A 27,175-nucleotide genomic window follows, 5' to 3' on the forward strand; every position below is an offset into this window, starting at 1 on the left:
GAAGTAGTAAAAGAATTCAGTTTCAAGAGAAATAAGTTTATATCTTGTGAAAAAAGGTAATGCACAATAGAATTTAAAGCCAGGTCCAGTTCCTAAGCATTTAGTGAGTCTGTTCCTAATAAAAGCAAATCTTTGTGAAATGTATATATTAGAATATATATGTATATATTGAAAGTCTACAAGGGGGGAAGGGACTATTCTTAGGGGGGGAATAGATGAGATGGGGTGGGATGGAACAGAAGACATATACTCTAATTACATATTAACAAAGCAAAAACAAATTTTTACGTTTAAAATACTCTGTTTCTTTCACCTTTTAATAAACTAAACCTACTTTGGACCCCACCAGGAAAAAAAAAAAAACATTACTTAAAGCGTTTTTGAAATTTCAGGAGGTATTAAGCTTTCAAAAAAATAAAATATGCAGTTAGCAAAAATTCCTGATATTCTAATGATTAAATTAAACAGATTCAGTGGGGCTGCTCGCAACATACACAGATAAATTATAAATGGCCTTTTGTTTCTGTAACTAGCAGCAAAATGCTGAGCCATAAAAGCAGCAGCAACGGTTAGGAAAGGGCATAGATGGGCAAATAATTGTTCTCTTTCCCATAGGGAATTTTCCCTCAGGTGCTGCACAAAGCTTCAGGCTGATTTTTTTGGAAGGGAATTCAAGCAGTACCATGGCTACATTTTACCCCCCTTGAAGCTTTTAAAAATAAAAATAAAGCAGAAAATTCTTAAACCCCACAATGAAGAATTTGTTTTTCCTTTTGCCACCGCAAAGGGAAAATAAATAAATAAAAGCAGAGATTTTCTCTATGTATATATTACAATCCTACAGAGTAAAAAAAAAAAAAAAAAGGACAGTGACAAAGCATTTATTTAACATTAATAAGAAGTGTGAGCACTTAGAATCACCTGGTAGTCGACATAAAAATTCCAAATCGCTAGCACAATTTAATTCAATCCTTTTTATAAAAACATGGGGGAGAACAAAAATGATACAAAGTTGGAAAAATGGTTACTGACATTAAACAGTACTCGTAGGTTATCTAGACAGCCGCATTAACTGGTGGCCGGTGACTACCAGGTGGAGAATTGGTTTCTAAGAGACGCTGGGAAATGAAGTGGCAACAGAGAACTGAATTGGATCGATTTGAAGAAAGTGCCTGAATCCTCGCAGAGAAGAGAAATCGTGCGTGAAAACTTCCCTGGATTAAAATGAACAGGGACAGGGAAATACTCAGGACATAAACAGAGAAAAACTGAGCCTAACCTATTCACATTGTGTGATGTCCTGATGACTGAAATGTACATTTTATGCATTCATATGAAGGAATGGTACCCAAGAAATGTTAACTAACCATGTCTGCAGAATAAAGGCAGTATATAAAGCACTAACCTGTAGGGAAATGAGAAATGCATGAAATCTAGCACGCTACTCACAACATTAACTGTAAGCCTCCATCACTGGATCATTCATAGCTATTGTCTGCCATTCGCCACAGAGAATGGAAATTCATCATTAAAGCAGCAAAACGTTGGGGGGACATCACAGATCGTAATCCTGTTCAGCATCCCCCAGTTTAAGGCTAATACATCTTTAACATTGCCCTATTGCTTAACTATTTGCAACTTTCTCTAGCTCATGACATCACCAAACATGTGATGGGAGGGGGAAAAAAATATGCATACTCGACCCGACAGGAAGAAAATTTACACATAAATTATTATAATTTTTCTTAAAAAATCACTTAACTTAAAAAATAAAAAGTGAATCATTTAAAAAAAAAGGGGGGGACTCTACAGAGGGGAAATGTGATATAAAGCTAGCACTGCTCTTTTAAATAAACTTTAATTTATCCTTTTCAACCATTATAGATGCTCTAGAAAAAAAAAAAACAATAATAATAATAAATCAACACTCACCCAACACCCTATCAGAAGCTTGCCTGCATCTTAGCTTTATGGGGGAACCATGCATTGAAACAAAGTTTGCTCCAGCAAGAGCCGAAATGGCAAGTTATGCACAGCTTGGGCGGCCACAATGGCAACAGTCTGCTCTCTTCCAGTGGTAGCCGGCTGCATTCTATGACATTAATGGGATGTAAAAAGGTGATGCTTGAGGATATGAATCCGAAGAGCAAGAGTCCATTTTCTTGATATTGCTCAAGGCCACTGGTAGATACATTTACAAAATGGTAAGGAGGAGCCTACTATTATCTTCTTAGGAGCAACTGGGAGAAGGTTCCTATACCAAAATATATAAAATATAAATATTCATATAAATAATGCTGCATAACATAGCCCATGCCAAGTCTGTTCCTATTGGAGCAAACTAAAAGATGACCGGTCCCTTCCAGAACAAGAATGCAGAATGTTCTGTTGGTAAATTGCAATTACAGGTGCCAGTAACTAATGAGGGTTCTCAGCTACTGTAGAGTCACATCACATTCATATCTCGATTCACCGCCTGATCTGTACATTCTAACCAAACTCTTCTGATACATGAATAACGTTACAATAGTAGTTTTTTTTTTTTACGCTGATAGGACCAACATAGCTATATCCTATAAATAAAAATACATTTCTTTGATAACTGATTGGAGATGTGAGGACTCTGTATAGTTCAACCAAATGGTTGGATTCTGTAGAAGTCCTGTGCAAATATTAAAACAAAAGGAAAACAAAAAAAAAAAAAGTTTTTTTGCTATAAGGATTTGACCCCCTACAGTTTTCACAGCAACACCCACTGTCCAGAACGGTACCATGTATTGTAACCCTTCAGTCCAATATGTTTCAGCAAACAAGTTTAAGCTTTGTGTCCAGCTGAAGCACCCTTATATTAAGAAGCCTGTTGGCAGTCAGTCATCTATTGTCATACAAACATCTCCTGACTCATCCCATCGGGGCTGGTGTTTCGGCCGTTCCCACGGAGACTGATTGTTCGGTTCTCCCCAGCGAGACTGGTCATTTTGCTCCGACCACCGAGAATCATTCTGGTCTTCCCCGTCATCCACTAGATCATCATCACCGTCGACCGCTTCTACAGGATCATTGTCGTCGTAGTCTTCATCTCTGGGAAAATCTGCATCTCCCACTGGATCAATACCGGCTTCTTGCAGCCCTGGTTGAGATTTATCCACGCAGTCCACACAAACTCCATAGCGCCGAGAGCCATGTCGAATCCCTACACTAGCCGCAAGCATGAAGATCTTCTTACACACCATGCACTTATATTTTTTGTCTTTTTTATGTACCTGTGTAGAGATAAAAAGAAAAAACAATAATGGGTTAAATGACCAGCAGCAGTGAAGTTTGTGTGAGTATAAGTTTTAATCATTATGTGTCTGGACAAAAGGAAACTTTGTTCCCTCAGCCTAATCTGAAATTGGAAAATTGATACAGCTTAAAGGGATTCTGTCACGATTTTTATGATGTCGTTTTTATTTCTAAATTACACAGGAAAAAAATCACTGTACATTATAAAATGTCATTCCTGCACCAGCAAGTGTATTTTTTTTTAGATGTAATATTGTTGTGTAGGCAACCATCTCCGGTCATTTTGCCTGGTCATGTGCTTTCAGAAAGAGCCAGCACTTTAGGATAGAACTAATAGCAGCAATGATCCAGGACTTCAAACTTATCACAAGGGGTCACCATCTTGGAAAGTGTCTGTGACACTCACATGCTCAGTGGGCTCTGAGCAGCTGTTGAGAAGCTAAGCTTAGGGGCCGTCATTAATTATTCAGCAGAAAATGAATTTTGTCTGTAATATAAGCTGATGCTACAGGGCTGATTAAATTCTGATGCTAGTTGCACTGATTTCTGTGCTGTCATGCAGTAGTTATCTGTATTAATTACTTAGCCTTAGATTGTGACATTTATATTCTGTGTGTACTGTATATTTTGAGTCTGCCGCTAAGCCCAATAACTGACAGCAGCACAGAGCACGTGCAGTGAATCAGCAAAAAAGAAGATAGGGAGCTACTGTGGCATCTTTGGAGGCACAGATCTTCTTCCCTTCTAAAGGGCTGTGGTTGCCTTGGGCTAGTACAGAAGCCCAAAACATAATGTACAACATTTCTAGCCTACTTCTTTGGTTAAGCTTTAGTTCTCCTTTAATTCCAAAATTGAACCTATAAGAGGGGCTCAAAACTAGACCTGCAGAGCATGAGCCGTTACTCAAATCATTCCACCCTTTAAGCTGTAATGTTTTGTAAAGGAAACAAATTCAAAAACCCATGACCAAGCATACGTTGAGCTTGAAAGAACAAATGCACTCACTTTTCTTACATATATTTAAATTGTAGCCCTTTCCATTTCTCCCATTTGTAAACACTTTTAGAATGCAAAGGGGAAACCCTATACAAGGAGAAGTAAAGATCCTATGAGAAGCACACAAACCACACAGCTCTTACCAAGGAATGTCTTTTTACATGCTCTCTTCTTGTAAATAGCTTTCCACAGATGTCACAACTAAAAGATCTTACTCCAGTGTGAATCAGTAAGTGTCTTTTTAGTGTCCTTCTGTATTTTGCTACGTAATTGCAATGGGGACATTTCAACTTATTCATTAACCCCGCTGATGCATCTCCTAAAAGTACAAAAATGAGAAAGAAAAATGTGATCATTTATCAGTGCAAACACTCTTTTGCATGAGGTTTTCGGTCAATAAAAATAAACATGAAAGGAATCATAAATAAGGGGACAATGGAATTTTCCCAATTTTTAAAAAAAAAAAAAAAAAAAAGGTAGAGAAATCACACACTAAGCTTACCATTTTCCCAAGACTCTCGCGTCCATGATTCAGGGAACATTCCAAATTTAAATTCATTTGAGGTCCCTAAAAAGAAGTAAAAAACAAGGTTGTAGTTTTAACCATGATTAGAAAATTAAAAGCAGACTAAAACAAAGGTCAGAACAGCCAGACTAGAGAGACTGAAAGCAAGGATTAAGCAACAGGATACATTTTAGCTTCAAAGTTTAAAGGTTTCTTTCAAATTGCTGCAATTTTTTTTATCAAGGGACAGATCCCTTGAATATATTGTTTAAAGGAGAAGGAAAGGTTAAAACTAAGTAAGCCTAATCAGAAAGGTCCATCTAAATACACCAGTAAAACCCCAAAGTAGTGTTGCTCTGATTCCCCTGTCAAAAGAAACACTGCATTTCTTTCCTTCTATTGTGTACACATGGGCTTCTGTATCAGACTTCCTGCCTTCAGCTTAAACCTCATTGCCCTGGGCAAGAGCATGCTCAGTTTGCTCCTCTCCCCCCCCTCCCTTCTCTGCTGTAATCTGAACCCAGAGCAGGGAGAGACCCAGGCAGGAAGTGATGTCACACCATGTTAATACTGCAGCTCCTATCCTAAACAAACAGAGAGTTTCTAGAGCTTTTTACTCAGGTATGGTAAAACATTCTACAGAATAAATATAGCATTCTAGCTTGCACTATTGCAGCTAATCTATTGGCAATAAAATGCCTCTGTAGCTTTCCTTCTCCTTTAAAGGAAAACTTTACCCCCAACTTACGCAACAAATAGTTCATATCATATTAAGTGACATATTAAAGAATCTTACCAAACTGGAATATATATTTAAGTAAATCTTGCCCTTTTACATCTCTTGCCTTGAACCAACATTTCTTTATGGTCTGTGTGCTGCCTCCGAGATCACCTGACCAGAAATACTACAACTCTAACTGTAACAGTAAAAAGTGCGGAAGCAAAAGACAGAACTCTGTCTGTTAATTGGCTCATGTGACCTAACATGTATGGTTTGTTTGTGTGCACCGTGAATCCTACAATCCCAGGGGGAGGCCCTTATTTTTTAAAATGGCAGTTTTCTATTTATGATTACGCAATGGCACATACTACTAAAATAGTATATTATGAAAATAGCTCCTTTACATGAAAAAGGGGTTTTACATATGAGCTGTTTTATGCAATATCTTTTTATAGAGACCTACATTGTTTGAGGGATATAGTTTTCCTTTAATACTGCATAAATTAATTTTTTCTTCTTTACAGTTAATGGCATGTTTTATGCTTGCACAGAAGAAGCCTTCTTCCCTGGTGCATGAAATCCTTTCTACTTTACTAGCACCCAACAGAAAGAAGCCCAGTCTTGCTTTCTGGCAGGTGTGCTAATTTACATTTACTACTGCTCTGCTAGGTTTATATCAAATGAAGCAAGGAGTTTTTTAGCTTGCATTTATTAAATTACATGGCAAAATGTCCTTGCCTTTGGGTTCTTGTATAAAAAAAGACTCAAGAAGGACCCATACCTCCATATAGTTCACTACATATCTAGAAACGTTTCCCAGCAGCACACTAAACTTTATATCTTCCTGCTGGCACCTGTAGAATCTATGCTAATGATGACTGCTATACAAGGATCATCATACCAGTGGCATAGACCAGGGGTGTACAAACTGCGGCCCAGGATGCATATGAATGCGGCCCAGCTTGAAGCAACACCAGGCGGCTGGCACTGAAAGGGTTAAACTACAAATACAAATCTGTCCCTTGATAGAAAATATCTATTCAAAGATTGCATAGAAATTAAATTAAATGGGATCATAAAAAATATATATACAAATCAAGTAATTGAGTATATGATCACTTAGTACTGAAAATATTCTAATGCTCCAATTGGCTACTTGAAACAGGAAGTTCGGCTTCAAACTAAATTGTGCTTGATAGAGTAAACTATGCTAAGCAACTTTTCACTTTGTCTTTTTTATTTATTTTGTATATTTATTTATCTTATTACCAGACTGCAGACTGACCCCAGCAACCCAAAAGCATCCACCACATTTAATTTTAATGTCATTCTTTTCAAACCCTCTGCTATTCATCTTCCATTCTCAGACCCATGCTGTGGGTTGGATGCTAGGATAATTAAGCCAAGGAACCAGATATCAGTTGAAATTTCACCCTTCAGTGTTAGGCACTCAACAAATAAAACTAGTTTTATAAACTATAAAAATGACCAATTACAAATTTTCTTAGAATACGCCTGTCTATGTCATACTAAACAAACCAGAAAGAATGACGGCACTCCATTCAAGGAAAAGGCTGGTTTATTACAGACCCCACAGGGATCTCGAGCCCTACGCATTTCGGGACTCAATCCCTTAATCATAGGCATGATTATGTAATAAACCAGCCTTTTCCTTGAATGGAGTGCCGTCATTCTTTCTGGTTTGGTATGTGACAAGTGGTGGGGATGCTGCAGACTGAGCACCCAGCAAGGAATACACGGAGCAGCGCAGGAGGGGGAAGCTGGGAGCTGTCTAATTGGTGTATTCGTTATGTCATACTAAAGGTTAATTTTAAAGTGAACACCCCTTTAAAGCTCATTTCACACAAAAAGCTGAGGTATGTCTACCTTTTATACACAGTATATTACAAGTAGATAGTATATTCAGTGAGTACTTTATCACAACAGGCAGTCAATCCAGGGATAGGGGGTTTAAACAAGTACTGTATATAAGTACTGACACAACAAAGGGGTGGTTTTCCCCCGCATGAGGAATGGTATGAACAGTATTTGTACTTGATATCTGCCTATTAAAGTGACAGAGTGTGCATATTTGTGATTTTTTTGCAATGGCTTGCATATAAAAATAGCTTAGGGCAAATTGAGATTGGCAAATTATTGTGGCGCTCAGCACAACATATATTATGTTATTTTGAAAAGATCCAGCCCAGTTTAGGAGAAAAGGCGATGAACTACAGAGGGCGATTTTAAGGTTTTTTTTCTACTATATAAATATATAATAAGTGCAAAGCACTACAGTGAGAATAGAACAATGCTGTTAAAGCTTGGGGAAAAAGTAACTCTGCAATAGCAGCAGTGTTTACAAAGCTGTGGAGCCGACTGTCCATAGGGAGCCCAATAGGTGAAAGGGGGATAAAGCCAACAACCAATTAGCGTGAAATTTTAGGGGGGGTTATTTAAGATGGCCATACATGTAAAGAGCAGCTTGTTTGGCGACCTACTTTCACCAATATGCCTATCATACCGTGCTAATACTGGGCTAATCCAATCACTGGTGGTATGAATGGAGTTGAAGGAGGAACACATCAACATCCGGTCCTCGATCTAACGGCAAAATCAAACGTACCTGATAGTAATCTGGTTGCTAGGGCCCAAATTGCCCTAACAACCATGCATTGATTTGAATAAGAGACTGGAATATAAATAGTAGAGGGTCTGTATAGAATGATGAGCAATACAAAAGAGCATTTAAATTTAGAAGGGGTCAGTGACCCACCACTGAAACTGGAAAGCGTCAGAAGAAGGAAAATGAAAAAATTTTTAATAAATAATGAAGTCTAATTGAAAAGTTGCTTAGAATCGGCCATTCCATAACATACTAAATAAAAGGTGAACCACCCCTTAATGGGTAATGGGTTACGCCACTAAACTGAACATTACTTAAATGCAAAAATGTTCTTAAAATGAAGGGTAATTGATCCTACTTGTAGCAACAGATCTAACACCTGCTACTTACCAGTGCTCATCAACTTTATGGACCAGAGACTATCACCTCAAACTATTGCACTAGGTTCCATGGATCCAGACTATCTGCTATAAAGAAAGCTAGGACTGATTTCATTGCCATGCAGGAATTAGACAAGTAAACAAAATGATTCCCCTATTAAAAAAAAAACAAAAAAAAGACCAGAAGAATTGTCAAAATGCTATACTCAAACGTGCCTGTAACGTGGAAAATTTGGAGTGGAGACAATTAAATTACATGAATGCAATCTTAAAAAGGGACAGGATACATTTTTTCACATCCAAATCAGCAAAATAAAGAGAATTTATGCTGAAAACACATTCTGCCAGTTCGTAAATAAAAATAATTATATTTCTTATATATATTACAACTGACAATTAATTTTGCATCTTAACATTAATTAGCTGAATGTGCCGGGGGGGGGGGGGGGGGAAATCCCCTCACCAATCGTGTGTTTTTGGGATACAGATAAGCAAAAGACAAATACAAGAGTCCTCTGCACTCAACCCATTATCAATATATTTAAGACAGAGACATTTTGTGCATACTGCTACTGAAAAATGCCTTACCCTTTAAACAAAACAGGGATTGTTTTCTTTCAAAGTAAAACTCCCAAACTTGGCTGCCCTTTTATTAGACACCAGTGGGATCACCTGACTATAGCTGAGAAGGGTGGGAGCTACAACAGGACTCTTGTATTTGTCTATATGTATTTTGTGGTCACAGCCTCATTGCACCCCCGCCTAATGGTTTTAAAAATTAGTGGTGAGCACAACTTTCCCTTGTTTGTTACAGATAAGCAGAAATCTATTATGCATGGTCATAATCTGCATTGCAAGAACCAATCATGGAGTAGTTTCAATTCCTTAAATTTCAACAGATTATTTTGGAATTAGAAGAATAGGCAAATGTATGTTCAGCATAAGCCCTGCACATTTAACTGGGGGGGGGGGGGGGTATCGGTGGCTCTTACAGGGGCTGATCACCATAAAGTTCTTTTGGTGCAGACTGCAGAATTCTTAGACGATTTGTAACTGGCCTTTTTTTATTCCATATAACGTACATTTCTTGTTCTGTACCTCTCTGGCTTGGAATTTAAATGGTACTTGAGTTGATAGGTTGCCCTAGCAACCAAGGAGCAGTTTTTTTAAACATCAAAATGAAAGATGCATAGAAGGAGCTTAAAAATAATAAAGTGAACAGAACAAATCCCACGATGCTAGGGCTATTAATTGACAGACCGCAATTTTACGAAAATTATATCTGACAAATAGTCTCCCATTGATAAATACATGCAGGGATATTATCGGTAGCCGATCTAAATGTTTTAATGTGTTAGATCAACTGAATAACCGATCAGCGTGATACAAAAAATGTCTGGACAATCCACTGTCTGAAAATCTTGCAAACCTTTGTTTCGTATGATGGTATCTTTGAGTCTTTGGCGAAGAAATTAGTACAGCACCCACTGTTTAGAATAAAACGGCCTTTATTGGACCATGGGCATTACAGCATGCTGTAATGCCCTTGGTCCAATAAAGGCCGTTTTATTCTAAACAGTGGGTGCTGTACTAATTTCTTCGCCAGTATTGCCAGTGGGAGGTGGCCATTGGAGGACGTGCACCCAGCCAAAGAAGAGAGTTACAGTTGTGCTGACTACTAATCTGCTGCTGGTATCTTTGAGTCTTTGGTCAGCTTTAGTCTTATTGCAACTGACCAATTAGAGCTAATAGCTTATTGGGCAATATGGATTACTATTCCAACTTGTGCAATCGCCAAGAGTTAATTGTCAGAGCAAACAACCATTTGAATAGGAAAATTCAAGGCAAAGTAAAATTTGAACAACCATCTTGATCTCACAGACAGAGCACTTCTGTGTCTTGCCTGATCACAGCAACCTTTTATGAAATCCAAGGGACAATAGAATGGTTTGCTTATGTATTTGCTTAATAATAGAAAGAGAAAACCTGCCAGCTGATATGAAACCATACAGCTTTAAATACAGATAATGGCCTGCCTGGCCAAGTCTGCACCGGCAACTACAAAAAATAGCGGATAATAATAAACAACTGACCAGCATTCTGAGGGTTATTCCAAACATATTGATTCAGACAAGAATAGTCCATCTAACCCATACTGTAAGTGATTGGCAGCAAAGCTCACCAGCTGTTACAAGTGATATACAGTACACAGAAACCTATGACTTTTTGCGTGAAGATTATATTTATATTCTAAAACAATGTGCAAATTGTCCTTAATTTTAGTTTTAGTCCTTTTTGCATGATTTCACTTTTTGTTCAGCAGCTGTCAAGTTTGGAAATTAAGCAGCTATCTGGTTGCTAGGGTGCAATATACCCTTGTAAAAGCCCTAGTAACAATCCGCAGAATTACTGGCAATTTCATCTTTGTGCATGCTTTATGTAACAAATGAACTTCTTTGTATGTTAGTTGCAATATGTTGGTATTACAGGAACATAAAAAAAATTCTGCTAGCTTACGCTAGTGGCTTGTCATATACTTGACTACTGCAAGCAACTTGGCCTGGGTCACATTACTGCAGATTTGACTTTGCCCTATGAAAGATCTCTAACTTGTGTTAGCACCAAACTGGCTTTGTTACTTCTAGGCAATTATATTTTGGATATAAGCAATGGCTTATTTTCTATAGACCTATAGGATCCCCACATTATACAGAGCAGTGCTTTCAAACTTTCTAGGTAATCGACCCATTATCAAATATGCCAATTATGAACTAAAGTGAGGGTCCCTTATCATTTGAACCTTTGAGCTACACTGTAGTTGCAAATAGAGTTGAGGAGCAACACAAGCATGAAAAATGTTCCTGGGTGGTGCAAAATAAGAGCTGTGATTGGCCACTTGTTAGCCCCTGTGTGCACTGGCAGCCTAGAGGAGGTTTTGTTTGACAATACGCCTGCTTTTTAAAAAACCAAAACAAGACTGGAATTAAAATATAAGGCCACAAACACAAATGTGGATTTAGTGAGCAGTTTCGGCACAGCCCGTGCCGCAGTGCTGGACGCCGCAGCATAGACGCGTGCCATTGTCTAAGCCTAAACCGCTAGTGTATCTTCGCAGCTGTAGGCTTTTTTTTTTTTGCCAAAAAGGACCGCGAACCATGGCCAAAATCGCTTGCTTAATCCGCATGTGTGCCTGGGCCTAAGCACTTGCTTTGAGACCACTGGGGGCAACAACCAAGGGTTTGGTGAGTAACATGTTGCTTGAAATCACTGGTTGGGAAATACTGAACTAAAGGGACATAAAGAATGCATATAAATGGTTATTTCCTCAGAAGGGGGAAGATAAGACTATACAAGGAACTTTCTCAGTGAGAAGCCACACACTGTTCTTCCCCAGTAGTATCAATTTGTAGCTGTACCAACAGCCTGAGGAAAGCAACCAAGTATAGCACAGCTTTGCAAGTGACTATCCCTCTCAGCATCTTTTCTCTTCATTCTCTCTTCATGCAGGAGTTGGGTGTCAGATATTCATTGACAGATCCAATATAAGTTATGGGGGGGGCTCCTTTTGCCTATGAAGAAATTAAGGAAGCAGAACTATGCTGCAATCTCCATTTATTTGAAGTATATCAAACTACATGTTTTGGGCAGACATGCCCATGAAGATTGCAGCATAGTTCTGCACCTCTGCTTCCTCCATTTCTTCATATTCACTGATTCTGTGGTGCCTGGGAAGTAGCAAAGAAGGTATGCGAAGAGTATTAATAATTCACCGAGCCTGCTACAACTGTTCATTCATTTAGACTATTGGAATGGAGCTCCTTTTGCCTAGAAGATATATTAGCGCTCACTATTAAAATCACCAGAAATCCTGTCTCTCTACATGCAGAATTTGTGCAAAAGGCAGTTCTTTTGTTCGATTTTGTTTGTACAGGAATCAGTTATTTGAATGAGTTCCAATTTATCAAATAGGAAAGGGAGCCCCCCAATAAAATATATTGTATCTAACCGTCAATGACTGACACCAACTGCTGCATAAAAACAGAATGAAGAGAAACCGATGCGGAGAGAGGGATGGTGATGATAAACTTGATTATTTCAGAAACTATGCAGAATATTTAATTGATAATATTTACAAAAGATTCTTATTTCAGTATGCTGAAGCTTATATTAAATTTTTGCGATGGTGCCCCTTTAATCTAAAGTTAAAAGGGCCGAGACGGCCGCTGTGAGGAAGTTTCCAACAGTTCATGTTTGTGTTTAGATCCCCTTTAACACACTGTAAAATGATTTTTTGTCATATTGCAAAGAAACAGTTTTAAGATTCCAAGTTACCTGCCCCATCCTGAAAGCACTGCACATCCTCCTCTGGATAGGAAACTGGCTGCTGCAGCATTGTGTTACCATCCACTTGAAGTTCATTGTTTGGAGGGATGTTATAAACAAATCGTTTTGTAGTTTGGTTTTTTCTTCTTGGCTTGCTCGGCTCTTGCACAGCAACGGAGTTGGAACCCATGTCATTCCAAACAAACACTTTGCCCTGAGTTTGGGGCTCTATTTCGGTCACCTCCGGGGAGCTATCCTGAATCCAAGAGTCATTAGCTTGAAAGTTTTCAGTTGGTGTCTCGTCGAGATTAAATCCATCGCTATCTACCTTTGCATTGCTTGCCAGATTAGTGAGATTGCGGGTTGCCCAGAAGCTTGCAACTTTGTGCCCATCTTTGCTTTTCCTTTTGTTATAGTTTACCACAATGTTTTCTGGAGCTTCTGACTTTGTACTGATATTCAAGGCATCTTTGATGAAATTACGGCAGGACTGGACAACTTCAGTCATCTGCAGGTAGCTGGCAACTGTCATCACTTCAATGGCATTTTGGCTAGTGAGCACAAGATTGCCAGAGTACATAAAGTCTAAGATGACTGAAAAGCCATGGACAGCAACAACGTCTAAATAAGTAACAGTGGTTTGGTCACGGCTCTCTTTGTTTGTAAAACAGTATAAGGTTTTAAAAAAGCGGCTGCCTGCAACCAAGATATTCTTATGAGCTCTGAAAACTTTGCCATTCACCACTATATTGACATCACAAAAAATCCCTTTCTTTCTCTGGTCATTTAATTCTTGCAGCAGTTGATAGCAGTAGGAGTTCTCATTTGGCTTAGTACTGTAGTCACCAAGCGACTGGGACACTTCCTGCTTCACATCAGGCTCCTGGAAAAAAAAAAGAAAAATCAATTAACTGCATCTAAACTATATCAAGTCTGAAAGTTTTAATGCAAAGTTCCCACCGCACACATGTAATTTTAAACAGAGTTGTTAATATTAATTATAAAATACTCCCATGTGAGGCTGTGTATCCATGCAAATTATTTTCTATTGGGTCCCCTATTTATTTTGTACTTATAAAGGGCAAGGAATATTGACTCACTGGTGGTGCCCAGTTGATCACTTATCCACTGGTCCTTAAAGGGATTGTTCACCTTTAAAATAAACTTTTAGTATAATGTAGACAATGATGTGCTGAGACAATTTGCAATTGGTTTTTATGTTTTATTATTTACGGTTTTCGTTTTTTGCTCATAAGCTCCCCAACTTGGAATTTCAGCAGCTATGTGGTTGCTATGTTTTTGTTTACCTTGACAACCAGGCAGTGGTTTGAATGAGAAACTAATGTATGAATAGGAGTTTGAATATAAAGATAAAACAGTAAAAAGTAGCAATACCACTGAAGCCTCAAAGAGCAATCATTTTTTTTGCTGCCAGGGTCAGTGACCCCCATTTTAAAGCTGGAAAGAGACAGAAAAAGAAGGCAAATGTTTCGAAAACTATAAGAAAAAAGAGGAATGTTTTTTTTTTAGAATTAGCCAGTCTAAAACATACTAAAAGCTAACGTAAAGGTGAACCATCCCTTTAGTGTAACTGTTTAGATTCACTGGGGCTACCTAAAGATTTAACACCTGCAGTCACTCAATTGTTACTTGTTCTTTGCTTAACACAGGGCAATAATTTCAACAGCGATCACCTAGATTCACAGGTGAGGTGAAGGTTGTATGACCCTAAATGCCACCAGAGTGGTTTGATTGCCATTGAATATGAATGGAGGTGAAACTGAGTGGAAGATTTTGCCTTGGTGACAACCTTGGTGCCATTGCCCTAATATTTTGAGCTTTGCGTAGTATGTTTCTGCTTTAGCCACACAAATGATAAACAGGTGTGTCTCCTTATTCTGTTGAAAAGCAAAACTTAAGCCAAAAGAAAATGTACTTCAACAAACAATGTTCTTACACATTAAAAAAGAAAATATAGAATCAGGCACTTTGCCTGGTACAGTTTTTAGCTGCCATAATGCACAACTGTGCTGATTATAAGCATTGCCTGAAATTGCTTGTTGTGGGATTCTCACCTGTTAAAAATAAAAAATTCACTTCATCAGCGGAATGCGATTTCAACCACTTTGGCCCAAATGCCATGTGCTGCTGCCCTTGAGTATTGTGTAAACCCTGCAGTAACGGAACTAGTAGTTCCTGGGCCTCGCTGCAGGTTATGCACCTGGGATCCCCATCCCCCCATGGACACAATTTTTATTCCAGATTTGTTCCAGTGCAAAGTGAGGCCGCACCCTGGTAGTGGTGTCTCTGAAGCCCTGCCAGTGAACAGACCCCTAGGCCTGTAGCTAAATGATTAAGTAGTGAGTTGCAGTACAAGCAAGTGGATCAGAAAACTGCCAGCTGCCTATAAAGGAGTGTTGTTGGTAACAAAAGGGTCACGTGATTGTCTGATTCTCTATGGATTGTAGTTACACCGCAGGTTCCCCTGGGGCACAGATGTGATTAACTGAAAACTCCCTGCAAAGCAGTGCAACATATGCACACACACTATTTAGAAGTAGTGCAACACTCAGATGCTTATTACAAATAAATGTGCTTTTCCCCTATACTACCATATAAACCTGGCACCCCCAATATCCTTCTGCCCCTTTTGATACCCTGCCCCAGTGGGTCTGACTCCTGACACAATGTACGTGAATACCAAGGCAAGTCTTGGAGCCAGAACCAGCAGTGCATAAAGAGAATGTGTATTGGAATTGCAGCTATATTAATGAGTGACAATAGAGAAGGAATGACAGTTTTTATTGCAGGCTTTCCATCCTCTATGAATGTATCCCAGGCTGCAGCACTTCGTGATTAGACATGGGACCGAGTAGAAGAAGTTGCACTCTAGGAACGACTTCCTGGTGCAGCAGAACAGGCACAGCCCATAGGATGAGCGAGTACAGGGGCCCATAGAGTACACAGGCCCCTGACAGCCATGTACACACACTGAGGGCAGACACAGGGCCCCACTGGGGAGCAGCCACGTAGCGACACGTCCCTTACCCCGGGACAGTCCGCAATCGGGCGGCGCCCACCTGGGGGAGGCACAGGAAGGGGACACGGGGGAGTAGAAGAACAGTAGGGCGGGGGGAGTAGACTTCCGGCCTCACAGCAGCATCTCAGGCCCCTGGAATAGTATATGTAGGTCACCCCCTTCCTTCCCAGGGACACTGTGTGCGTGCAGCGCCCCCACCCCCTCCTGGCGTGAGGCAGATCCTCTAATGAGCTTTACACACAGGGTGGGGTGCGCGGCCACTCACAGCTCCAAGGGCAAAGCGGCTGTACAAAGAGTCACGTGATCACCCCCTACACCCCAGAAGCCATGATTAGGGGGGCGCTATGGTAGGAGACCAGGACAAGGTTACACAGTCACATATAAACACTGCACCCCCGTATGACACACTCTGGGCCTGGTCTTACCTGAGCAGCCGGGTCGTTGTTCCGATGCCGGGCGGTGAGGCTGTGGCGGAGCAGCGCGGCCCTCTTGTAGTGGCGAGTGCCCTTGGCCAGTTCGTCGTGCCCGGGGCTCCCCCCTCCCGCCTCCTTGTGGCACCAGGCGCAGGACATGAGGCCGCTCTCCTGACAGAAGCGCAGCCATGGGAACTCGTGTAGCCAGGAGGCCTGGAAGGAGCAGTGGAGACTGGGCAGCAGCGACTGGGAACGGGCAGCCGGGAAAAGTCCAAAGCGTCGGGTCCCATCACCCTGAATAGCGCAGTCCTCTTCCTCCTCCTCTCCCTGCTCCCCCTTCTCGGTCTGCTCCCCACCGCCGGCCGCGTTCTCTTCTTCTTCCTCCTCCTCGTCGTCCTCTTCTTCCTCCTCCTCTTCGTCGCTGCTTTCCCCGCTCACCGAGGCCCCCTGCCCCCCATCCGTATTACTGGCGCCCGTGCCGGCTCCTCGCTGCTCTAGCCGGTTTCCAAGCAGCACTCCGGGGTAGGCCTCTGTCTCCTCCTCGTCATCTTCCAGCAGGCCCTCCGCCTCCAGTTCCACTTCGACCTCTTCCTCCCCGCCGGCTCCCCCTCCGTTCATCTGCCGCATGGACCAGGCCGTGGCTTCCTCCACAGACAAGACCCCTGAGCCGACGCCATTGTTGTTATTATTGTTCACGGGGGTCCCCGCTGTGGACAGGCCGCCTCCCCGGAAGGCCAAAGTCCTGCGGTTCATCTCCGCCATGTTTAACGGCTTCTCAACCTGCCGGGGGCCACCACGCGCCCTGCCTCGTGCCGCCCGTCTGGGGTGTCTGTCTGTCTGTGTATATGTGTGTGTCTGCACCGCCGCGCGGGGGCTTCTGGGAAGTACAACAACCACCCCCTCCGGTCACCGAGCGGCTACTGGGAAACCCCAGCTCCCTCCGTCCTCCCAGCAGCGCTTCTCTCCGCGGGCTTCGTTCTCTGTGCGTGTAGGAAACAGATGGCGCCTAGGGACACATCTCTCCCCCTGCACGGCCCTCGCTGAGGTCGAATGGCAAATGAACAACGGACTGCGCCCACAATGCACCGGGGCGCTGTCCGGAGAGGGGGAGTCAGGGGGGCGGGTGAGGTGGGGGTGGGGGGAAGCCTCGTTTACTGCACAGGCTATTGCTCTGCCTCACCCCATTGCTGGGACTGCACCCAGTCTGGGGGAAGGGATCCGGCCATGGACTGACTTGGGTTCGGCTCGTACAGCCTGCGGAATTCATGGGGCTCCCGTACCCCAACATTGGATCTACCTGCCTGTGCACTCGCATTAGCACCCGCCATACGGATATATAGTCTGCGTGTTGCTCTGTTAGTCCCATTGTTCATTAGTGGCTGCTGTGCAGAAGAGCTAGTAGTCCAGTGTTCGGCTGTTGGGGTGCTGAGAGCTGTAGTTTAACAACAAGTACTAACAGGCATTGTTCTACACAAATGTACCTGCTTGGAGCCAGTGTTTACATGGATCATTCCTAACTGGTGTGCTTCTGCCTTATTGTAGCCTCCTCCTTTGTTCCCTTTATTTAGATCTTGACAAGCTGCTCTTACTTTCTTACTCTTATAATAAACTTCATATCAGGGTGAGCTGAGTTTGTTTTGGTGGCATGCCATTGTATACATGCCCTTTACTCCTCTGTACAATGCAACTATCATTTTACTGCAGCTGTCACCAGTCACCAGCATTATATCTCTAAAGCTGCTCATAGACGCAAAGATCCGATCGTTGGAATCCTCAATCGGACTCCCCCATCTCCTCACCTGACACTTACCATTCAGATCAAATAAAGTAGTTAAAGAACAGATCAGCCGATGTTCTGCCCCTGACAGCAATCGTACGATATCTATGTCCAACCAAAGCTAGTGACACTCTCCCACTGAAAATCGTACGATCGGCAATACATGTAGAGATGTTACCCGCAGCCGACAGAAATCTTTTAACCTGTCCGATTGACCAAACGACCGATCTACACCGGGCAAAAAATGTGGGGACTCTCCACACACAGTCCAAAAATCGTATGAATGGAGGATTCGTACGATCAGATCTTTGCGTCTATGGCCAGCTTAAAGGCCACGCTGGAGCCAATATTGTTTGGCCACCCAGTCGCTCCTGACTATTGGAAGGTGTATGGGCTCAAACCAACTGCCTCCCTCTGTGCATATGCAGCTTGCATTTCTGTAAAGTCTGGTCATGGCAACTGCCCAAATAAATATCAGATCTGGCAGCTCCCCACACTGACAATACATCAGCTTACATCTATGTTTCTAGGAGTGTGATTGCGCGTGAAGTTTTGATAAGGTGCAACATTCGTGCAATAGTGTATGTGGGAATGAATGGAATGCTGCTAGAGATAATTCGCCATCAGTAGGTACACTCAACAACAGCACTTGTATGCATTTACTGTATGTATTCTTAATATAACAACTTGTAGGCACAGTGCTTTGCATTCAGACAATACATTAGTAGGACAACAATACAGTAATAAATCTATGTACAATGGGGCATAGTTATGAAAGAGTGAAACTGGAGCTCACCACAGTTCACTAGAGGGGAATTCCCCAACTCCCTATTCATTTTTATAGGACTTTTTTTTTCGTTACTGCATATTTTTTTAAAGGTTAACTTCACAGAAATCACCTCCAGGAGGCTGACAGTTGAGCAATAGGAATGCAGAATAGCATATATTTTGGGGCTGACTCCTAAACGATCCACGTGCTGTGGAAAATTTAGATGGTTCAGAATCCATTCTGTCTTGTGTACTTTATTATTATTATTATTATTATGTTTTTTTTAATGACTTGTATTCCCTTCCTAGACCCCTAGCCAAGATATAGACCGAAATGTTGATCATCCTAATTAATTATTTTATCAAGGCCCCAATGCGGGCCGAAACGTTGGATGCACGATGATATGTGAATAAAAGCACCATTATTTATCAGAACTGGAGTGCTGGTCCATCCTTTGATGATTTTATATATATATATATATATATATATATATATATATATATATATATATATATATATAATATATTCACAGTTCCAAAGGTGCACACCGTTTACTTCGGTACATACCTGGGTGCCTGCCAGGTTAGGTAAGTATATATATGCAGAAAGGCGGCACTCACAGGATTTCAGGTCAAAAGTAAAGAAATCTTTATTAATCTCGAGATTTAAATTAGACTATTCTCCAACTTAAACCTGCCGAATTGCTGTTTTAGCCTATGGGGGACATCCTGGGATCAATTCGGAGTTGTTTGCAGCCTTCCTGAAAATCAAGTTTTTTTTTGGAAAAAAAACTCCAAACGAATTCGATTCGAGTTTGCGGGTCAATCCCATTTTACAAACTCCCATGAACTCAAAATTCCACCCTTAAATCAGATTTATCAAGGGTCGAAGTGAAATTTAGAATTTTCAAGGTTTTTTTGGCCAAAACTGTCAAATTCAACTAGGGAATTGTTAAAATTAGATTCGAGTTTTTTAAAAAATTCGATTTTTGAAATTAATCATACACTGGCCCTTTAAGAACTTGACTTCGACTATTTGCCACCTAAAACCTGAGAAATGCTGTTTTAGCCTATGAAGGACATCCTGGGATCAATTTGGAGTTGTTTGGTGCCTTACTGACATTCAAGTTTTTTTCAGAGAAAACAACTCGAATCAAATTCGATTCAAATTCTAGTTTACGGGTCAATCCCATTCACCCAGGTACCAAAAATTTGATTTTTTTTTTAAAATAAATTGCAGTTGGAAGAATTCTAAGTTCATGGGAGTTTAGAATAACTCCCATGAACTTGAAATTCGACCCTTGATAAATGTGCCCCTAATTGTGAGACTGATCTGCTTTGAGAGAAGGGAAGGAGACTTCAACGTTTAATCACACTCCACTCTGTAAACACAGATGTTTTTCACATTTTCAAGTGTTTCATTTGAAGGGGTAGTTCTTCTTAAAATTTAATTTATATTTAGTATAATTTACAGATCATTATTCTCAGCTAGGGTTGCCACCTTTACTGAAAAATATTACCGGCCAGTGGGGGGCAGGCTACGTGGCGTGCCACAAAAGGGGTGGAGCGACATCGCAGAGATGTCCACAGCGCTGGAAAAAAGGTAAGTTCTGTGCGAATTGGGGGCAGGCCAGGGGCTTTTTTTAAAGGGTATTACAAATTACCGGCAACTGCATTGCCGGTAAATTTGTAATACCGGCCCCGGCCTAGGCAGGTGGCAACTCTATTCTCAGCCAGTTGTTGAAAGGGTTTTTTCTGCAACTGTCTGAACTGGATTTTATGTTTCTATCTAGTTGCTAGGGTTTAATTACCCTGTAACCAGGCAACACAGAGGAAGTCAAAATTGATGATGTAAAGAATAGTGCCTGAAAAAAAACAAACAAGCCATACAAAATAATTACAATCAAAATATAAAGTCATAGTCAATTTGTGTTTTTGGTAGCCACTGGCAATCAGACAGCGAAAATAAAAAAGGAACAACAATCATTATATTAAAAGTTGAACTACCCCTTTAACTTAAAAAATAAAAGAACCGATTTTTCCGAGATTGATACAAGTATGGGACCTATTATCCAGAATGTTTGAGACCTGGGGTTTTCTGGATAATAGAACTTTCCGTAATTTGGATCTTCATTCCTTAAGGCCAGGGAAAGACGATGATGGACCTCAGTATATCTGCACAGGTAAGGGCTCATTCAGGTGGATGTTTTCACCCTGTGGTTATGTTCGTGAATAAAGGCACCGTTTGCAGCAGATTCGCCTGCGCTTGTTTGTATCCACACCTACATTTGAATTTCTACATTGTGTTCCATCTGAGTTCAGTGCTTGGATGTGTCAATACAGTCCATAAGGAAGAGTGGCTGCGTTTTTAGTCTGTGCTCCCCTTTGGTGGATCGCAGGAAAACTGTGAAAATGCCTGCCTGTAAGAGGCCTTTCTCAACTCGTTTTAAGAATATATTTATCAAGGGGCAATAGGCCCCTAAATCCTATACCAGTGAACTGAATGATGTGGAATTTCCCTCTGGTGAACTGTGCTGAGCTCTTTTGTCACCAGTTGATAAATATAGCCCTGCCGTGGGTAGTTGGGGGTTGAGACTTTATACTTCATACATTTTGTGTTCTGATTTTCTGATTGTTGAGAGGCGACAACTGTAATACTTTGCACAGGGAACCATTTACCTTCGGCTAAATAGAGAGAGAGAGAGAGACAGAGGTAAAACTTTCTAAAGATACCTGTATATTTGCGCCTTCTTTTCCCTACTGCTATGGAGATCAGGTACACAATAAGCTAAAACCAATTGAAATGTAAAATGTATTCAGAAACATAATAGTTAAAATCATGTCAATAACCTTCAGTTGTTGGTACGATGATAAATTATACAAATGAATTAAATTAACCCCTCACCAAGAAGCACAATGGAAAGTGCAAAGTAAATAATAGAAATCAGTATACAATGATGGGCAGCACTAAATGTATATACCTATGTAAAAAATAGCAGTTGATAGGTGAAGGTTTAATATCTGGTATTCCACACACTCCTTACCCACCCTTTCTTCTATATGGTTGGCATATGTGGTGCTTATGCTCTGATTGGTTAGGAGGGGTGCAATCCCTCCCCCTCAGCTCTGCCAGGGCTGACCGCTGGTTAAAAGTGTGGTTCACTTTTTAAATTGTTTGTATTCCTTTTCCGACTCTTTTCAGCTTTCAAATGGGGTCACTCACTCCCAGTAGCTGAAAAACAATTGCTCTATGAGGCTTTAATTTTATTGTTACTTTCTATTGCGTTTTTTTTTTTCTAATCAAGCCTCTCCTCTATTCATATTCCGGTCTCTCTTTCAAACCACTGCCTGGTTGCAAAGTTAAATTGGACTCTAGCGACCAGCTGCTGAAATTCCAAACTGGAGTGCTGCTGCCAAAAAAACTCTATAATTAAAAAATGGCAAATAAGAAATAAAGACCAATTGATAATTGTCTCAGAATAGCATTTTTCAAAATCATACTAAAAGTTAATTAAAAGGTGAACAAACCCAGAGCTGTTGATGGTAATTTATTTTGTTTTGGTTTAGGATCAGGGCACACAGGTAGATTCAGGGAGATTAGTTGCCCGGCGACAAATCTCCTCTTCTTCCGGGCGAAATGGGCAAATTTGCTGCAAATTCGCACCTGGTGAATAAATTCACCCATCACTACGGGCGACTTATCGTCTCTTCTTTGGGGCGACTACATTTTCCCGAATCTCCCAGTGTGACCTTACCCTTAAGGTGGCCATACACTATAAGATCCGCTCGTTTGGCAAGGTCGCCAAACGAGCGGATCTTAACCCGATATGCCCACTAACAGCTGGGCGATATCGGATGAATCTGAACGTTCGGCCCTGGGGCCAAACGATTGGATTACAATACTATAAATGGGCTCTGACGGGTCGCAGGACCACATCAACTAGCCGATTCAGTCCTGGGTCGTACAAAAAATCAAACTTGACCGATCGATTTCTGGCTGATTTTTGGCTTGATGACGATCAGGAGGACCCGATCGGGAGCCCCCATACATGGGCAGATAAACTGCCGAATCAGTCAAAAGGACCCATATCGGCAGCTTTAATCTGCCCGTGTATGGCCACCTTTATAAACAGTGAAGGAAGGGGAAGATTGTAAATGAAAGATACAAGAGGGAGAAAATTGCTAAGTAGGTTAAAGTTCAGAACAAAGAAGCAGGGGCAAGGGAAGATAAGAGAGGGTGTGAGGGATGGGATGGAGAGGAAAAATAGAGGGTAGCAGATAAAAGAAAATAAGCAAAAGATAAGAAGGAAGAAGACCAGAAAAGAGAAGAGGAGAGAAGGGGGTGTATAATACAGTACATGCTATTGTGATTTCAGAGAGTATATCTTATAGTGACAAAGTGCACTTTGCTGTCTGCTGGAAGTCACCTCTAAGGTGGCCATACACGGGCAAATTGTGCTCGCTGCGGAGTAAACAATCGTATTGTACACAAACTTCTGCCGATTACCATATACCATCCATGGGTGAAGCAATTTCATTGTGTCGTTGTCGACTGGTATGAATGATGTAGCTACCTGTACAGGAAAAAGGAAGTGATGTATATGCAGCTGTGATTTCAGCACTTTTGTGTGTTTTTTTTTTTATATATATGGCCAAATAAATGTTTGGTTTGGTTTTTGAAAAAAAGTGTTCCGTGTTCTCTATATTTTTTGTATTGACTGCTATCGTTTCCGGGCATGACGGATCATTTGTTAACTTGTATGGTCCTGCCCCTCAAAATACAGTGCTCAGTGAACAATCATTTATCAATGATGATCTGTTCGTTCCATACAACGGTGGATTTCGTCGTTTCATGATTGAATTTTTAAACCCATCCGATCGGCAGATGGGACGAGTTCATCGGAACGATCCGATTGTTTTGACCACATCAATGTAAAGACGAGTAGACGATTTTTATCGGATTCCTAAAATCTTTCGTTTCACACAACAAAATTTGCCCGTGTATGGCCAGCTTTAGGCTAGGACCAGAAATCTGCCTGCTGAAATCCACTAGCCGGATTTTCTTGTCTGTTCGCATCCGGAAGCCTTAGGGTAATGGCTGTCAGGGAGACTTTGCACTCAGGGGCGTAACTATCAGGGGTGTCCGGAGGGTAGTGGGGGGCCTGCACCCCAGGCTGACCCTGCTTAGTTACATTGCTGTTTACACTACTGCGGGACACAAATCTACCGAAAATGCTTCTCCACTGGCAATGATTGAAATCCCCTGTTGCAAAACCTGCATGTCGATTGGTTTATGCAAAGTCAATCGAAGTTGCCTCATGAGGAAACTTTGGGTGACTTTGTGACATGCAGGTTTTACCACCAACAAGTTCAATTATTGCCAGTGGAGATGCATTTTCAGGAGATTTGTGGCCCGGCAGTAGTGCAACTTTACTGCGGGCAACAAAATCTCCCCGTCAGCCATTACTCTTAATTGTGCTGAACTGGAATCACCACAGGTAAAACCTATGAATTGTGTAATCATGTGACATTGCCTTCAAAAGACTTTATGGGGAAAATTCACTAAGAATCGTAGTTGCACCAGCGTCCGCTTCGCCGCATTTCGCCAGGTGTATTTTCGCCAGGGCTACGCAAATTCACTGAAATCCAAAGTTGCGCTCAGGGGAAGCGTAAGGTTGCGAAGTTGCGCTAGCGTTAATTCGCCAAGCAAAGCGAAGTTACGCTAGCGATGCTTAATTTGCATACGGCGCCAAATTGAAGTTACAATGGAGGTATATGTAGCAGCACTACACAAGCCTGGGAAACCTTCAAAACAGCAAATACAATTTTTATTTTGCCCTACACATGTGCCCACTGTATAGTTAAGGTGCCATGAGTTAGGAAATGTATGGGGGAAGGAGGGTAGCCCCAAAAAATTTTTCGATCTTTTTCAGCCTATCACCCATAAAAAAAGAAAAAACGCCAGCGTTTTTTGGGACTTAGAAAATTGTATTGCACTTTGCCTGGTCTGAGGTGGCGAAGGAAGTCTGGCGTAAAAGGTAGTGTTCAGAATAATTCGCGGGTCAGTGAATTTGCGTAGTTACGTCCGTTGCGCAAATTCGCCTGGCGTAAGGGTGCGAAGTAACACTAGCGAATTTCGCCAGCATCCGTTAGTGAATTGGCCAATTAACGGAAATGCGCTACGCTAGCGAATTAACGCTAGCGTTAGGCGCTTCGTCCTTTAGTGAATTTGCCCCCATGTTATTCATATCTTTTACCCACAGCAATGCCAGCAAATCACAATGGCCTGATATTTTTGGGGCATTTGGTTTCCCAGTTTCTGTTATTATACTGTTTCTGATGTCTACCTGGACTTGGGATTTAGCTATAAATAAGAATGTAACTGGATGGTAATGTGGCAGTCTGGGAAAAGCATTGATTACTGTTTCATACATAACTGGTGAGCCTGGTTAATGCTTTAATATCTGCTGCCAGTAATAGCTAATCTGTGGCACACCAACTGTGCCATTACTAAGCTCCCAGCATCCTCCCACTGCAGGGTTTGTTCCATAAGCTGGGAAATACTCTATATCCACCCTATTCAAGTGTTACAATAGCAAATAAATTCCAGCATTTTTTTTGTTACTGAATAAATGATATGGTCACACACCCAATGCACCATATCATTTCTAGATTCTGTAAAGTGATCTCTTTGGTGTCCAAGGGTCAACCACTGGGGATTGTTTAACCTTGGAAGAGTAATATGCAGGTAAAACGTGCTCTATAAACCTGTATAATTAAATCATAAAAATCAGATAAAAGGACTGGCCAGACCAGATATGACTTGCCAAAGCTGGCCAGTTTGAATATATTGCAATATATGAACAAACAATCCCTGTAATATAGCAAATGATCTCTGCTTCTTATTGCATTATATACAGAGTTTAGTTATAATTTTTAAAGTCTGTTTCTATTTCCCAGAAAGCTTTTGTAAAGTATCTCTGATACCTGATATAAGCTAAGTAAGGTCACCAGATGAGCTTTGCTTGATTTAGCCACCAACATGCTGCAGCAAATTGGGTTGATCTAAATATTTTGCCCCTTGCTCAGCAGCTTGATCATAAGGGGGGCACATAATGAACATTTATGAGAGGAGGACATCATATGTGGTCCTCACCCAACTGGATTTTCAAACCTGCCCCATCAATATCTGGTGATGCATTGGCCAATAAGATGCCGACTCACTGAGTTGGGAGCTTTTATAAAGTGTGCTCATTTACTAACATATTAAATTGCACCAGTGAATGTATCCATAAAAATCAATCAGCCATTGGTTGTCTATGAATAGTTAAAAAACGAAAGCAAAGATATGATGTGTTGCTTTGTTGCTATGGGCACCTTCACTGTTGTAATTTATTTCCTAAACTAATAGATTATCATTTATATAATACACAAAAGCCATGAATATCCTGTAAATTATATCCTTATAAACGGTGAGTTCTGATGTCATCAGTTATAAACGGTGAGTTCTGATGTCATTTCTGTCACATGACTCACTGAAACGTGTGTATTATAATAAATAAAGTACCCCCTGTTGCAAAATATGAGGATATTAGAAGTTACCTCGGAGTTCCATGACCTGTATAAAAACACTCGGCCTTCGGCCTCGTGTTTTTATATGGTCATGAAACTCCTCGGTAACTTATAATATCCTTATATTTTACAAGAGGGGGTACTTTATTCACTATATATTAACATGCCATTATAAAGGTTCCTAGGGACTGTTAGTGGGAAGGAAAGTAGATAAAAGTCAAAAGGACTTATACTTTAATTTTGTCCAAACTGCAGACCTACCTTGCAAGATGCTGAGAGCTGTAGTAGAACAATGCTTGGAGGGCCGAATGTTGGCATGCCTGATTTATATAATTTACACCCTCCTGTGGGGGCAGCAGCTCCCCCCCCCCCACCATTGTGTCAGACCTGGAGGTATTCTCATAATTTCTGATTGCATAGTCATGGGAAGATACAAGTTGTCTGTTGCAAATGATCAGTTGATAGCAGAGAAACATCAGTTTAAAGCAGAGAAATTATATCTTAAGTAGGTATATGCCAGAGATCAGGGGGGTTTAGAAGCAATGTGGCAAGATGAAGCACTTTTAATGGATTTATACAGTGTCTCAGGGTGCAGTTAAAAGAGGTATTGGGCTGATTACCTAGACAGAAAGACTGGGAAGGGGCACCTGAAATATAGAATTCAAGCTGTATTTGAAAAGATGTCCTTACCATATAACTGGTTAGTTTCTCCCTGAACAGTATATATATGTGCAGATGGTTGTGTCTCTCTGGGGATATACAATGACTG

At 41.1% G+C, this 27,175-nt stretch overlaps 1 protein-coding gene across 1 annotated transcript; it reads right to left on the reverse strand.

Moving 5' to 3' along the window:
• Positions 1-865: 865 nt before the first annotated feature.
• zbtb10.L (zinc finger and BTB domain containing 10 L homeolog) lies at positions 866-17,409 on the reverse strand. Its single transcript, XM_018268092.2, has 5 exons — positions 16,302-17,409; positions 12,846-13,719; positions 4,784-4,849; positions 4,425-4,600; positions 866-3,263 (listed from the first exon to the last, which is right to left on the reverse strand). The coding sequence occupies exons 1-5, from the start codon at positions 17,049-17,051 to the stop codon at positions 2,868-2,870; spliced, it is 2,262 nt and encodes a 753-aa protein (XP_018123581.1). The 5' UTR covers positions 17,052-17,409; the 3' UTR covers positions 866-2,867.
• Between the last annotated feature and the right edge of the window lie 9,766 nt (positions 17,410-27,175).

This window comes from Xenopus laevis, chromosome 6L (genome assembly GCF_017654675.1).
Source record: "Xenopus laevis strain J_2021 chromosome 6L, Xenopus_laevis_v10.1, whole genome shotgun sequence".
Taxonomy (NCBI): Eukaryota; Metazoa; Chordata; class Amphibia; order Anura; family Pipidae; genus Xenopus; species Xenopus laevis.

Bases quoted from the DNA above. Each gene is read 5' to 3' on its own strand.
- zbtb10.L (XM_018268092.2), bottom strand. From the start codon at position 17,051: ATGGCGGAGATGAACCGCAGGACTTTGGCCTTCCGGGGAGGCGGCCTG. The intron at 13,720-16,301 runs GTAAGACCAGGC...TTTTTTTTCCAG, and splicing joins ACAACGACCCGGCTGCTCAG to GAGCCTGATGTGAAGCAGGA. The intron at 3,264-4,424 runs GTAAGAGCTGTG...ATCTCTACACAG, and splicing joins ATGTAAAAAGACATTCCTTG to GTACATAAAAAAGACAAAAA.